Source organism: Anas platyrhynchos, chromosome 7 (assembly GCF_047663525.1).
Source record: "Anas platyrhynchos isolate ZD024472 breed Pekin duck chromosome 7, IASCAAS_PekinDuck_T2T, whole genome shotgun sequence".
Lineage (NCBI taxonomy): Eukaryota > Metazoa > Chordata > Aves > Anseriformes > Anatidae > Anas > Anas platyrhynchos.
This window is the reverse complement of record NC_092593.1, coordinates 9,657,804-9,674,121: the sequence shown is the minus strand read 5'-3', so window position 1 is coordinate 9,674,121 and position 16,318 is coordinate 9,657,804. Positions and strand designations below refer to the sequence as shown.

The 16,318-nt window shown below is 35.6% G+C and overlaps 1 protein-coding gene across 5 annotated transcripts in view; it reads left to right on the top strand.

Moving 5' to 3' along the window:
- The window catches only part of DPP10 (dipeptidyl peptidase like 10), a 487,135-nt gene that overhangs the window by 275,355 nt on the left and 195,462 nt on the right, over positions 1 to 16,318 (top strand). For all 5 annotated transcript variants that reach the window (XM_038182314.2, XM_038182316.2, XM_038182317.2 and 2 more), the window contains exons 2-3: positions 6,961 to 7,075; positions 14,939 to 15,034. In XM_038182314.2, coding sequence (XP_038038242.1) covers positions 6,961 to 7,075; positions 14,939 to 15,034 — 211 coding nt within the window. The remainder of the gene's footprint in view (positions 1 to 6,960; positions 7,076 to 14,938; positions 15,035 to 16,318) is intronic.

Here is a 16,318-nt window from a genome sequence, read left to right as displayed (position 1 = left end):
CACAAGATGAAAAGGGAGAAAAACTTTCAAATACTGAGTCACAATGAAGTTACCTCTGAAGCTGCAATAACTCTATGTGGCATTGTACCTCTTTACAAAAATGTGTTACATTCAACTCAGCTCCCCAAAGTCAAAGCAATTCCCTTGTCTGCTGAAGCTTGTCTCTCCATCATGACTGGTTTTTATTTCAAATACAAACTAGTCTTGCCATCGATTATTATTTTATCCAAGTCTCCATCTGCCACAGCTATTTAGCAGTCCTTACGGACTGCTATACGGACTGACATTCCACTACCTGACTTTTACATATCTTCTAACATTGTGCACCATGAAGCTTGAGAATTTTCTTTTTTTCCCCTTGTTTTTCTATGCTATGAGTGAGAATATTATTGTATGCATAAAAAAGTAGATGGTCATAAATTTTGATTTGTGCACGTCATGCTGTTTTGATCAGCTGTGCTGATCAAAATTTCCATCTATTTAAAAGTCATCTACTGTGAATAGACCCTAAACAGTGATTTTTGGTAGAATGCTTTAGAAGTTGTGCTCTTACTTGTTTTTCTAGTAATAGCTAACTCATTATGTTTTAGTAAATGTTACAAGGTACACTGCAAAATCGGTTGGAAGATATGAAATTCCTTCTTAATACTAACCATAATAGTTTCCATAAATGTTTCTGACTGTTTCCACGAGTGGTTGGAAGTAAGGGTGTTGATGTAGCTCTTCTAAAATATCACGCAGTTCATGAATGGGAACTCGCAGTGCCAGGAGAAAAACCTCTGTGCTTAGAACAAAAATGATCAAGGCTGAAAAAAAGCACAAGATGTTTTGCAGAGTTAAGAAAATACATAACCAGTATGGGTCATTGATTTTCCCTTCTCCGAATAACTTATAAGTGCACATTTATTGTTTGAGTTTATTTATTTATTTACAGAGACAGAGGTGGATTTTTGTCTTCTTTGTCTTAGATTGGGAAGATTCCGCCCCCCCTCCCACCACATTTGGCTCTGCAAGTGAAGGGTTTCCGCCCCCCCTCCCACCACATTTGGCTCTGTAAGAGAAGGGTTTCTCTTACCAGCATATCCCAGAGAAATAAAAACGTGAAGTTAGATTGTTCCCAGAACCAAATCCCATACCTATGCTAAGCAGTATAATTGCTAACAAGCTGCTCTCTTTTTAAAAAGCCCATTATCCACAGGGCTGACAGCAAATCATGCATTCCGGTGAAAGTGGCATTTTACAGCACCTCTGAAAGGAAGCTGAAACATTTTGATGAATGAAGATATTGACCAGAGAAAGTAATTGTATGACCATAATCATTCAGACAAGAACTGCAGCAATAGGATCTTATAACACGGCAAATTGTAAAGGGAGCATGAGGGATGAAAATGATAGGTACTTATGCAAATAGATTGTAACTATCCTGTGCCACTTTGTGGGTCTGTCTTTTAGTCTCTCTTGCTATCTAGGCCATGGGATTACTCAAAAACAGCTGGAAAGGAATGGATGCAATCATTTAATCACAAATTCTAAATGCTTTTTGTAGTAATTTTCCTGCAAATAGTAACACTACAAAATCAAGGCAGGTAGTATTTAATACCAGTTGCAAGACCAGAGCTCCAGAAAGTCTGCATGCTTTTTATTGTAAGTATCCTGGGTCTGTCTTTTAAAACACCTGAGATACAACATGAAACTGTTTGTCTATTTAGGTTTATCACCTTTTCTTCATGTTTGGCGAATGTAAATGATAGTGTTTAATGAAGTAGATGCTGGAGGAGTCATTAAGTGATATTGTCGTGATTACATCTAAGCTACAGAATGAGCCTCATTCTCATTACTACTGCAAAGCAAATTACATTTGCTTTTCATAGCATAATGCACTTTGCCCCTGAAATTCCTGCCAAAATAAAGGAAAGCTGTGATTTAGAGCTTTCCTCTGTAGGCTTTGTCATGGTGACAGTACAGGAACAGTTTAGGAAAAACAGGGAAAAAAAAAAAAAAAAAGAAAAGAAAAAAAGGAAGACAAAAGAAAGACAATTCATTCAAGGCTTCAGAAGATGCTTTGTTAGCACAAACTAACCGTGGTCCTCTGACTGAAATCTTTTCACTGCCCGTTGTACCCCAGCACGTACAGGGGGAACCAGGCAACCACCAGACACTGCTGCAGCTCAGTGCTGCTGTTTTTTCTGCTCCAAAAACCCACAGTCCAGGGGTAAACACCTATGTGCACACCTGCGTGCTTGTATCACTGAACATGGTGAACCTGGTAACGTTCACCTAAGGCTGCACAAATGTCAGCCTCAGCTTTAGCTTTGAGTTGTACCCATAAACATAGCAGAAATAATTAAAACTGTTGGAATTCTTGTTTGTGATTTTTATTGATGGAGACATATTTCTGTGTTTGGATCATCTCACTGTTTATCAGCTAGGTCAGTCACAGCATGGGGAGGTAGTACTATTAGAATAGCTGTTTAGCAAAACTCCAGCTCTCAGAAGGTTTAGTGTCTCCCTAAAAGTTTATTTTTTAATTTCTTGTCCTAACTGGGATGCTGCATTTTAACTAACCTGTGTCTCTGGCAAAAGCCTGGCAGAGGCAATCTTCAGTCCCTAGGCTTCAGCCAGTGCCCTTCAGTGTGACTGCTCCCACCAGGCAGTGTCCTCCTGCTTCTGTCATTAATACCGTGGTAGAAGATACATTGAATTATGGTTTACATAACAAGTTTTCCGAGAAGTTTGGAAAGTGCTGTTAAGGCAATTCAAAAACCAGACTCATTAATGCATCACGTTAAGGCAGTGTTTTTCTGACATTTTGTTTTTGCCTTTGTTGTATGCATGCTTGCTGGAAAAATCGTCTTAAAGGCTTTTTATCGTCATTGATTAAGAATAAAACTGTTCAACTTGTTAAGCTTTAACAAGGAAGCTGTGATTTTCTTCTGGTTTTGCTGCTTACAAGAAAGGCTAAGTTTATTCAGGTGCAAATCTGAAAATATTAGAGGCTGTTACTTTTTTTAATGTATCTATTAATTTTAACTGATTCTTTTTTCCCAAATCAATATCCCCAATGCTACTTCAAAGGAAACAGCACACTTAAATAATAAGCACTTTAATTTATGTGTCAAATGATGAAAGATATCTCTATATGAAATGAATTTAATGGAAACTAAATGAATCTTATTATTTCTATTGTAATAGAACATTGGATTATATCTTCTTGTTAGACTCAGGTGTAACATCCATTATGAAGGTTATTTAGTTATTTATTTTAAAGATAAAACATATATGTCAGACTCCATATTTTGTGAAAAATAGAGACTATATCTCCTCAGCATTGTTGGATGAGGTTACTCAGAAAGAGTAGTCAGGAATTGGAAGAGGTTACCCAGGGAAGTGGTGGTGTCACCATCCCTGAGGGTGTTCAGGGAAAGGTTGGACATTATGCTTAGGGACATGGTTTAGTGGGTGACACTGCTGGTAGGGTGATGGTTGGACCAGATGATCTTTAGGGTCTTTTCCAACCTTAATGACTCTGTAAAATAGTTTGAAATTCAAAGCCACGTCCTGCTAGGACTTTACAGATTTTCATGCTTGCAGTGAATCAGTTCATCATCAGTCAGTAAATTGTGTTATATTTAGACAGCAACCTAGTAGAGGCGAAAGAAAAACACTTCCGCATATTTGATTTTTATTTGCCTTTTGTGTTTTCTGGATGAATTTTTCTAGCATTTAGCATTTGGCAGGAATAGGCCAAAAGCAATTTGACCTACAACATTGGTGTACTTTTCTTGTGCATGAACTAGAATAGATATTTTGTTTTGCAGATGTGTTTTAGTAAGGTATTACTCAATCACAAACTACATTCAGAAATATATATTACTTAAGGATTGTTTTTATCAACAATGCAATTAAATGGCTCATGAAAAAGGTACTTTAAATAAATAATGAGAATGCTTGCAATTGTATTACACTTTAGGCAGCCATTTTCTGATTCATTAGAGTTAGATTGTAAAATCTATAATAACATTATAGATAGTATTATATATAAAACACCGTCTTCAGAAGTTGGTATTTTTTCAAACCACTTTAATATAAGAGCCTTTTAAGAAGATTAGATCCTTAAATCTCCATCTGCATGTTCTCCATCTGCCAGTTAGCTGTTAGTTATGGGAAAACTTTACAATGTCAGAAGCTTCTCATTGTACAGCTTCTTAGATATTTCCTCTTGAATGCCTCTATCTTACCAAAAAGTCACAGCTTCTGTCTTGGCAATGATTTATGGTCTAAAAAGCTGTTTAAGTTCCTCTTGTTTATATCATTCAAAAAGCAGTGCAAGGCCAAATATATCTTATTTATTTAACAACTTATTGTATTTTTAAACTTCATAGGTTGTTCTCAAAAAGTTGCATTGCTTAACATCAAGAAAGTTGATCAAAGATGTCCTTGATACTGATTGTATTATGAGTTTCCATTACTATAGTAATTTTCTGATGTTTCATCAAATCTTTTTTTTGTGTGCATTATCTTCACAAAGGTCTTACAGAATGTTGTCTTTTCATAATGTCATCCTCATTAATAACTTTTAATAAATTGGAATTAATCAATTTTACCAAGTTATTAAAACCAATTTATCTCTTATCTTGTCTTAGAGATAAGTCTTTCTCTGTATGCCAGTTTCCAGTGTTTTCAGCTAGCAAACTAGTTTCTAGCTGGAAACCTGACTTCTTTCTCACTGTGGGTATGAGTAAGCTTTGTGTGCTATTTGATCTTTTCCTTTCAAAAATTTGTAGAAGTATTTAAAGTGGACATTTATTTTTAGAAACTGAATGATATTCACATCTTCAGAGAAGAACCTTCTGAATAATAAAGACTTTGTACAATTTTTAGAGGCTTCAGTACAGAGGACATTCATCAACTTGTCCAGCTTCTGTCATTTTAATTCAATACTTTGCAGTAGCCTCTCACAATTCTCAGGGAATAACTGCTGCTGTTTCACCACAGCTTACTTATACAAACTACAAGTTCTTCTGTTACAATTGGACTCTGTTAAATGTCATAACAATAAGGCTTATACTGTTTTCTTTAGGATAAGTCCTAATTTTCTAGACTGTACTATGAATATCGAAATAATTCTTACTTGAGTGAAAATAATAGATTGGATCTCAATTTATGTCAAGACCTTAGAGATTTTGCAATGGGACTGTCTTGGGATCCATCCAAACCTCATAGCCAAGGGATCACAAAACTGCGTGCGTATGATGCTGATATACACCCTTGAAGACCCACTATCTATAAGGCTATTCAGGAATAGGCAACCACCTACGCCAGACAGGTGAAAGGAGCCTGGTGGCCATTTCAGGGCAGGAGAAAAATCACACAATGGGCGGGATTGGAAGGCACCTCTGAATGTCATCTAGTCCAACCCCTCTGCCAAACAGGATCACCTGGAGCACATTGTGCAGGATGGCATTCAGGCAGGTTTTGAATATCTCCAGAGAATGAAACTCCACAACCTCTCTGGGCAATTCCTGCCAGTGCTCTGTCACCCTCAAGTATTGGAATGCCATCTCATATTCAGCCAGAACTTCTTGTGCTTCAGTTTGTGGCCATTGCCTCTTGGGCCTTCCTTCAGGTTAGTCCTCCCTGCAGAAGATGGCTGAGGTGGCAGACCTACCCTATCCATTTCGCTTACAGAAAGGGGAAAGATAAAATGGTATCTTGTTGTGTGCTTGTGACAAACCCAGATCAAATAGGAGAGACTACAAGTAATCTTTCATCATAATCTTTCATCTTTCTTGGGAGTCTCTCCCTATGTATTTGGCGGCAGCTGTCTCACAGAGCCTTGTTGGTGCAGGTCCAGGTCATGGGGAGGGAGAGAGATTGTATGTGGCCTTACTTTCAAAACCATGTGCGGGGGCTAAATTTCACGTTTTTTACTCCACCTGGTATTCAGTGGAGCTTGGTTAAAAGTTGTGCTGCATTCATGTAATGTAAATCAGCTTTGTAAATAGGCTCAAATAATATCTTCAGAGATGTTTCTTTTCACAGAGAGTGTTATCACAGCAGTTTAATTTTCAGATGATAGTGGTATATATGGGTAAATGTGGCAGAGAGAGTGGATATAGATAGAAAAAATGCTTACTGTGGGAGCAAATTAGGATCGTGTGAGACAATTGTCTTATTGTTTTTATCATTCTGTTGTAGGATGCTAACCTGTTGTTTGGTCTAAAATTGTACTGTGAATACAGGCAGTGCATTGTGGCTATTAACAAATCTAAATTGTGTTCAGCTGAAGTTAGTAGGAGTTAAACATGAACTACAGAGAACATAGGTTTAAGCATACTAGTCGTTACAGAAGCATTCATTTAACATTAGTTACAAGCTACTGTTGATTTTTATGAGTAATAAGGGAGCAGTTTACAGTTGAGCTACTGTACAGAGAAAGAAGGGCTGTTCAGCTTTGGATGGAGCCTCAGGCTGTTCTGTAAATGTTTTCTATTACAAATAAGTTTAATAGTGTACATTAAAAAGGATGTGTATTTAAACCTTTATGGTCCATACCACGTTAGGTGGAATTACAGTAAATTGCTGTGTTTCATTTCTGTAATTATCTTATAAACTGCTAGTTGATATTGTCCTGAAATTTATGTTCAGCACGTTTTAACACCAGTCATATTTTGGATAGATTATATAAGCTCATTTTGTTGTCTCTTAGGGGATATAAATTTACATGTATTAAAAAAAAAGATATAACTAATAAAAAAAAAAAACATGAGTTATGCACCTCAGATATGCACCTTTGGAGTTATGTATGTGTACTATTGAGAGGGGAGGGATAGTGATCAACTCCCATGCTGTGATTATGAGCATGCACTGAGCAATTTTTCCTATTGATAATAGTTCTGGAAATATATGATTATGAAACATGGTCTTTTCCTTTTATTTTATTTTTTTCCATTCCTGTAGGAACTTGGAAGTAACAGCCCTCCGCAGAGGAACTGGAAGGGAATTGCTATTGCGCTGCTGGTGATTCTAGTTGTTTGTTCACTCATCACTATGTCTGTCATTCTTTTAACCCCAGGTAACCTATTTCTTTATTTTTTCTTACTGAAGGTGTATGATTCATAATGCAGTCATTAAAATGACATATAAATGTTAAAATATCTCTTGCCCTTAAGAATTTTTAACTTCTGGCTACTATAAATTTGGTGCCTTTAGGGACTTGAGAGTTACTGGAGTCCTTGTGGAGCAGAGGCATTTGGCTGTGGCAGCAGGTTCTTAGGATTGTGTCAGCCTTGAGGTAGCTACAAGCGATCCTCATTAGCCTCAGTGGGTATGAGCTGAATGTTAAGATTTTATCACTTGTCTTAGTGTAATTTCTGATTCACGGATGAGCTAAGAGAAGGCTATATATCATAGGAAACTAATACTGAGAATGAAACTTACTGAATCAGAAGCATGCATCTTTCATATGTACCTGCACAATCTTTTTCCCTTTTCTTTCTCTTAATAAACAACTATGTGACCTAAAACTAAGGAAACTAGTTAACAGTTCACTTCCCCTGCCTCAAAAGTCAAAACTCAAAAAAAAAAAAAAGTGGGGGGCAATTAATAGACAAAATAACAACTGCACATATATAAATAATTATGCCTAATGGTTATTTTGTTCTAATTTGGTCCTTGTTATTTTCTAAAGATTTTATTGCTGGGGCAGCAACTGTTTACCTACATGTATGTGTATCTTTGAATTCTTTCTATCAGAATTGATTTTTTCCTGTCAAATTTGAATTCCTTCTATCAGATTTGAAATTATGATGTAAAGTATCTGATTTGGATGGTGTGTCTAATAAATATTGGTCTGCAAATGTTTTGCCATGTGAGTTCAATTTGTATAAGCCAAAAGGCTAGCAAAATGCTCTGCATTAAATGATGGTTCTGCACCATTTGACCACAGGATGAAGTAGTCATCAACGGAAGCTTGGTGGGTCCATGCCTGAGCAAGCATGCTAATAAACTGCTGCTGCTTGAAAGGAAGGTGGTAAAACTGAATGGAAAAAGATCAAAAAGCTTTTCTTCTCAGAGGTAGCAAAACAGATACCTGAGAAGCAAACCAAGTATGTAGGAACATTCTGGGCTATTCTACTTCCTCTATTTTGTAGAAAAATTTGCTACATATGAACGGTGCTGTCCAAGGTAATGATAAAGAAATGACTGCATGTTTCCACTTAGGACATTCTGAGACAAATAAAAGCAGAGTTGTGCCTCTCTAGTCTCAGTGCATATGAGTTTCTTCAGGGAATAATAAAGTCAGACACAGAGGGCAAATAGTGGGATGTCATGGTACACTTTAAGACAAAAGAGTGTTTTACTTTTCAGTGAGAGGTTCCTTTCTTTCACAGCTTGTAAAATCTCAGAAGTGTTATGCTGGAATTCACAATGATAAACATCAGTTCTGGCTCTTATATTTGAATAGAATTATTAATGATGTAAAAACATAAATTGAATTCTTTGAAGGCACTTGCTGAAAAAAAAGAATAATCAACCTAAGGAAATATTATTATTTTTGAATATGTTAAAAAAAAAAAACAAAAAACTTAGTGATTTACAACATCTCTGGGGTGGTTTCAAAATCCAGAGAACTTGCTTGAAAACTTGATGTAAGCTGGGACCTACATTTCTGTTCAAGTCATGCGAGTGAAAAGTAGTTTTGTCAGCTCAGATGTTCTAAGATATCCCAAAGAGACTGTAGAACCTGATATAAATAAAAACCTTTTTCCAAAAATGATCTAGTCTGTAAAACTGGGGTTTCTTGCAGGTTAAAAATGCTTACCAAAGAAAGCTTTAGAGGTCCATTGTGGGGCAGCTGCTTTCCCTACTTTTGATCTTAATCAGTGCTGCTCCTCCTTCACTTTCATGATTAATATGTTTTTGGAAGATAATGTTCTGATACTCTGCTGCTTTGCTGATGGGTGCTAAGCACTGTAGCTGAAGCTGTCTGATTCTGAATATATATCCAAGATGACTTTTGGATGTTTAGCAGTCAAGGAAGCGAAAAACTCAGGAGACTACTTCAAAAGTTTCTATTGCAAAGTGATTAGTGCTAAGGTGGTAAAAATGTGTTGTTATAAATATTTGTTTTTGCAATTCAATTCCAATATTACTGTTTTAAGTATTAGATTTCTTTCTCTATTTAGTTCTGCCTGTACTGATGAGTGTCTTTTAGACTTCATACAAATTCCCTAAGCACTGTGCATCATTCTGCTTCTTTTTAGGGGTATAATGATAATTTTAGACAGTGGCTGCTCAGAAGCCTCTTAATTTTTTATAAAGCATTTCAGTGAAATTCATGTCAAGGCAAGATTGTATTTATTGATATGCTAAATCCAACAGAAATGATCTGTTTTACTTACAATTGTTCATACATTGTTTTGTCCACAATGTGAGAAACCCTTAGGTCCACGTACACTAGTAGTTGTACAACTAATACGTTGTCCTTTGACTTATCTCAAGCTTTAAGCAACATCTTTCATGCCTTGTTTGATAGAGGGATCAATGCTTTTTAATCAGCTAACAAGTTGGTTTTTTGTTTGTTTGTTTGTTTGTTTTTAAATTCTACATGTATGTAAGGTAAATGTAAAATGCTTCAAAGAGGCTTTAGCTACTCCTAAAACACAAGTACTGTTATTTTATGACATGAATTATTGCTTGAATGTACAAAAATGGATGTATTTTGAGCTGTTAATATTGTAGCTTCTGCTAAAGTACAAAATGCAATATCTGTGTCACAATTATGGTTGTGGTTTTAGTAAACAAATAATAATATTGGTAATATTTTGGTTCCTGTATATTGTTTTTCATCTGTGATAATACTTGGAAGCTTTAGAAATATGTTAGTTTTCTCAACAAGGAGACTGAAAAATGGAAGAACAGGCAATTTCAGTCGTGTAATGGATTAGTAGTAGGGTCTGAATGGCCTCCCAGTCCTGTTACCTGTCGCTGGGACTCTTAACTGCTCTCTGTGAATGTTTCTCTGTAGATTTAGTAGGAAAAAAGCAAAACAAAACCATTGTGTCCACCAAATATAAATTGTTATGTTGCTCTTTAGGTGGAAGTAGAAGGCTTGCAGACAGCTATCCCTGATAGTTTTCTCTGCAATTAGATAAGTGTATTGAAAAAGCAAGTACATGAGGATATCAAAGAATATAATCATGTTAAAGTAAAGGGCTTGAGTGTGGAAGAACCTGGAGTTTCAGAAAAGTCTGTCTAGGCCAACTTAATTATGAAAACAGTGATATTTTTTTAGTGTGATATTTGGAGATTACTGGAGAAGTATTTAAGAGACAATAAAAGAAAATACTTTGAGAATAATAACTTTCTTTCTTTATATTGTGAATTAATGGCCAGTGCTAAATAGCTGATAATATCTGAGAAACGGAAATAGCTGTTTTTCAGATATTATCATTATATGTCAATATAAACGTAACACAGGTATCTTACCTGTTCTGTTTTTATTTTATTACATTTTTGAAGTTTCATCATATACATGAACATACTGAAATAGTCACAGGTAGACTTTCTGGGGTCAGTGCCTCACTCCTGCCTTTAAATCAGTGTGTTTTCAAGCTTTGCATCATGGCAGGATGTGCCACATGGTAAGAATTACCTTAAGACCTCATGTAAATCTGTATTTCAAAACCGAGGAATGTTCAGTTGGAGGTACTAGAAAATGAAAGCTTCTATATTAAAAATGTTCTAAGAGTTGTCCAGACACTGCCACTTTTGTTGAGGTGTTTTGCTGCAACACTTAAGGCTGATCCTCTTTTTGGGAATGACAGTAGTTCTACCTTCATGGTAGCTTACAGTTTCTGAAGATGTGGCAGGCTTGAATGCTGTATTTGGGACTCCTTTGCTGACATATGTTGATATCAGCATTTAAACCATGTTTGCTGATGTGTGGTAATTACTGTTGAGCAGAATGGCTTCTGAACTCTAGCAAAACATGGTTTGATTTGACACCTCTTGATGGGGAGAAGGACAGCTTTGCAGAAAAATTCCTTTAGGGAGCATGTAGGTCAGCCAAACTCATGGAAGATATTTTTGTGAAACTGGAGTAAAGTCAAGCTCCAGGAATGGAATCTATTGGGATTATGTCCAGTGGGTAAATATTCTGTTTAGAACAGGGTTGGGACCAACCATACCATTTCTCATGTTGCTCTTTAAATGAATAGAAAATGAACTAAAATATTTTTTGCTGAAGTAGATACCCATTACAAAAAAGATTCAAGCTTCTGTTTAATTACATATAGCCTCCATGTAACTACCATAAATTATCAAGCAAGTTTTGATATCTGTTTTATGTCAAGTTGTTTTTCCTTTTTTGTACAAACGTAATACAAACTAAGCTAATTTTTAATTATAGATGTTAGCTTGCACACAGTTAACTAGTGGTGTTTTTCCACTTCTCAGGCATCATTTAATATCAATCTTTTATTTCTAGTGTTAAAACTTTTTTTAATCCCCACAGAAAATTCAGTAAGGAGTTTGACTTAATATACTGCACTAAATAATTTCTAATTTTAGTTTCTAAGCTAGAAAGTAGATTTTGAGGTTTTAGACTATTTTTAATTACTCATTTGCAAAAATAATACACTGTAAACTCATGAAAAATAATAAGGCTATTCAATTTCTATTTTTGCCATCTTCTAGTTTAGTAAACATGAACAGGTTTGTCATTTTGAATAAATATGAACTAGTTGTTGAACTGTTAATGTGTTTAAAGTATGGTGTAGTTATTTGGTTTTTAACATTTGATTTTGTTTATATCTTTTGTAATCTTGTGTTCATTTTCTATGTAATTTCATACCAAAATATAGAAATCCATGGGAAATAGCGTGAGGACAGTGAAATATGATTCCTTCAAGGAATAATTCATTTAAATGTAAAATGGAAAAGAAAGAGAGCTAGTAGGGTATTAGGTAACGTGGTAATGAACATGCAGTGGAAAAAGGTAGACTAGAAATAAAGAGTGCTTTGCAAAATGCATACCAATTTGTGCCTGTGCTCAGGAAAGATTTACCCAGGAGAGGGGGTAAAGAGAGCTCACATGGTGAGAAATTCATCTTGCTATACATAAACTAAGCATTTGGGGAAGGTAAAGTACTTTTTTTTTTTTTTTTTTTTTTTTTTTTAATGTCAAATCTATATTTTACTCAAAAATTACACAATATGCAATATTGTCAGAGTGGAAAGCTGGAAAGCTAGTGTCCAAGATTACAAACAAGGCTCTATTTTGGTCATGACTTTGCATTGCAAAACAACAACAGCAACAAAAAACAACCAACCAACCAACCAAAAAAACCTCACAACTTTTCAAACATATATTAAAGTCGTTTGAAGATGCTGATTGTTTCATCTTAGAAATGCTAACATCAATTTTAAAAGTTACTCTAAAATCCAATTTATTTCAAGATTACTTGTCAGGCTTGTGAATTAAAAGACAGAAAAGCAGAACTGGTATGCCTTTCTTCTCTGATAGTCTTCTGCACACACTTGATGTATTGTTCTATTGAGTTTTATTAAAGCAGTTAAAAAACAATCTGTGATAACTAAACTGTCTTGGGCAAGACAATTTGTGGCAGCATAACAGCTTGTGTGATCTTGATTGATAGTTGGTAGACTGGCAATATATGAGGGGTCACAACAAATAGAAACATAGACTCATGAAAGGTTAGAAGGGGAATCCTTCTGAGATCACAAACAGCATCAGGACCAGGGTCTGTTATACCAGAATGAGTGATGGAAAACAGCTTGTGGGATAGGTAGTATGCAAGGTTATGGAGAGTGGGGAAAATGGGCTTATGAAGAACCCAGTATTTGATGCTGTTAAGTCTAAGGTAGTGTTTTGAAGACAGGAAATATATTTGTGGAGCTGAGCAGAGCATATGTAACAACATATGCTTGCTTTGAAGATAAAAACTCCATGTGTGGCAGGAGAAAGAGCTAACAAGGTCCCATGATGTATGAACAGAGGGATTAGGTATAAACCGTGAGAGATGATGTTACTCTGCTGTAAAGCTCTGGTAAGACTACAAGTGGAATATTCTGTCCTGTGCTGGACTTGGAGACTAAAAAACAACCCAAATAGACTATTTTTATCCCTGGAAGGTAGGAAGAGGCCAAAAAGCTTATTTAAGGATTAGAACGCTTGTCTTGTGAGAGAGGATTTGAAAAACTCTGCATGCTTAACCTTATATCATGTACAAGAGGAGTTGATTACGGTGAGTAAGTGCTTATTGAGAGCTGGGAGGGAGGTGCATGCAAAACACAGAAATGCCATGGAGTGAGCAGCCATGGTGGCCTTGCATCTATCCTAAATGTGTGGCTTGCATTAGAAAGGAGTTTGTCTCCAATGCAGCAAAGATGCACCTTATGAATACTAAATGAAGTGGCTGCAGCAGGCAGTGCTGACATTTAAAAGGTCAACAACAACAAAACCAAAACAAACAAAAAAACACACCAACAAAACATGTTGTTCATTTCTGTAAGCTTTCAGCCAGGCCTCTAATTGAGAAATTTGGCTGAATAAACACTGATAACTGAACAGTGCTGGACTTCATTCACTGTGAAGGGCTCATATTTTCATCTGAAAGGCATTACAGGATACTGCTACCTTTACAAAGCACGTTTTCTTTGTTAAAATTGTGCTGTAGCACATTGGGTCAACATAAAGATGACAATATTGTTCCTTGATTGCTGTGATTCTAGATACTATTTCCTATGGGTCTGTCCTCAGTGGTGATACCTAATATCAGCAATCCAGAAAGACAAAATCTGACTCTAAAAAATAAAAGCTCCTTTCACAGAGTAGTTTGGAGCGCCCATATGTTGGAGAGAAAAGCTCATAGAACAGAGGGATACTGCTGTAATCTATGACAGTCCTCCCCGATAATGATAAAATGATTAAAAGACTCAAGTAGGCAGCTGTCTGGCTGATTGTGTAGGAAGTGAATAGGTGCATATTTCTGCTAGTGCACTAGGGACGTACAACACAGCTTTTGGCAACTGCAGTTCTAAATAGACTAAAGCCATTGAAATACATAGCTGATATATATGAATATTCATTGGAAGCTTTGTGTTTTGACAGCAAAATAGTATTTTTGCTTGAATACTGCCTCTGATATCACACTTTTGTGTGACAGTTCACCTTTCAATCTCTAAAACTTATTGTTTAGTTAACCTAAAGCACAAGAAAAGCAGAATTTAGCAGAGTTTCCTTTTTCATTTCTAAAGTATGGAATTGATTTTAAAAGCTGGCACCTTAAAATAAGTGTTGGCCAACTTGCCAAAGTACTTTCAGGGCCCTCTCATGTTTTGGGAAAAACACAAAGCTGATAGCCAAGGTTAAAAAAACAAGGCTTCAGTACTTATCACTCAAGAACAAGTACAGGCTATAAAATGTGCATTTGATTTTTTTTTTTTTCCTCCCAAGATTTGGATCCTAAAATACATGAGATTGGCTCCAAACCAATTACTTACAGGAGTATATTACTTAGTTTCTATTTGTAAAAGGTGATCAATATGGCCTTCATCCTGTGGCTGTGATGAAATTCTTGTATTGGTTTGAAATCAGTTTTCTCATGGAGTAGAGGGGTGGGAAGAAGGAGCTATACTGCTACATTGCCAGAATAGTAACCAGCCACACACTTCATGTTTCAGCTGTCCTGTCTGTAAGGTACCAACTAGTGCTTTGTTTCCTCAAGCTTTACTGAAGAAAAATGAAACTACTACTTCCAGTGAAAAACGTTAGAGCAAGGTAGTAGTGTTAATGATTTCAACAAGACCTCTGAACTATGTATTCTAGTCCTCTAATTCCAGTGTTTTGCAAACCACGCTAATTATATTGTTTTAATAACCATCATAAATGATCCTGTTATTCTTATTTTAGATGAACTTGCAAATTCATCTGAAACCAGATTGTCTTTGGAAGATCTCTTCAGAAAAGAGTTCATAGTTCATAATCCAGAAGCCAAATGGATTAATGGTAAGTGTACTATCTCTCACGTAATTTGAATCTAGGTGGTCATTTTAAGAACTGAATGATGTCACTACCATTTGAGAAAGAATCAGTTAAAATCTCAAACTCTCTTGAAATTGGCCGGAGCCTGAGTTTTCCTTGTAATGTCTGTTTCATTAATTTTTGAAATGGTTTTCTAATTTTAAATTTCTGTCTATGCCAAAGTGTTGAAATTGATGATAACCACTTGCTTGGATACAGGTTTCTTTTGTGGCGTTCAAAATCCATCTTAAGAAACTCATACAATGGAAAATAATTTTATAGGCGTCATTCAAAATAACAGAGGATATAAGCAATCTAGTGTAAAAGTGATGAGATTGTGCAGTATGCAGCTGGAGGGGAGCACCTTGCACATTGATTGGATATTGGCAGAGTAAGTGCATCTGGACTCTGTACAGGAAAGTTTTTGTGGAAAATAAGTAGCTACTTACTTTACGCACCTCTTAGAGTAGAATTTGAATAAATAATTTAGAATAAACATCTAAAAATGTTATCATCTTGACCTCCTCGGAAAGGATGGGAATAGAAATTGAAAAAATGATTCCTCCAGTAAGCATTTCCTTCAGAATGTAGAGAATATTTTGTAGAAAAATTTCCAATTTTATATTAAGAATTGTGAGTTCGAGATGGATTTTAGGTAAGGTCTAATGTTTACCTGTTGCCATTCAGTAAAACTTTCCATACGAAGATATTAGTTTGTTTAGCATTATCTTTCCAACACAATATTGTTTCTTCCACATTTGGAAATTCATCCACTACAAAGATTATTGCCATGTAGTTACTTCTACTATAATCCAGTCTTAAATAAGAAAAGCTCCTATATGTTTTCACAGTCCATTTTCTTTTCTACTTGAAACTGAGTCCACATTTTTATGTGCTTGCCACCAGTTAATAATTCTTCAGATGTTTAAAGCTGTAGAGGAAGTGCTATTCTTTATCTGAGATAATCAGCTGTTGCCAAATAAATTAATTAGTAGAAAGTTATTAAAGTAATTAATAGAAATTGGTAGAAATTAATAAGTAAGAAAACATGTTTCTATTGATCATCATTTTAAGATATATCTATGTAGATATCCTTCAGTTTCCTCTCACTTCCCTTTTTTTCTTTTTAACTTCAAAGGCAATTTTTAAAGGCTTGAAATTTTGCATCAAATATGCCTGTATTGTTTTGTTTCTTTCTTGCTTTATGGATAAGGGCTAGTATTTTTCTTGAAAATAATCACTCAGCCATTTAGTAAGCTTTTTTTTTTT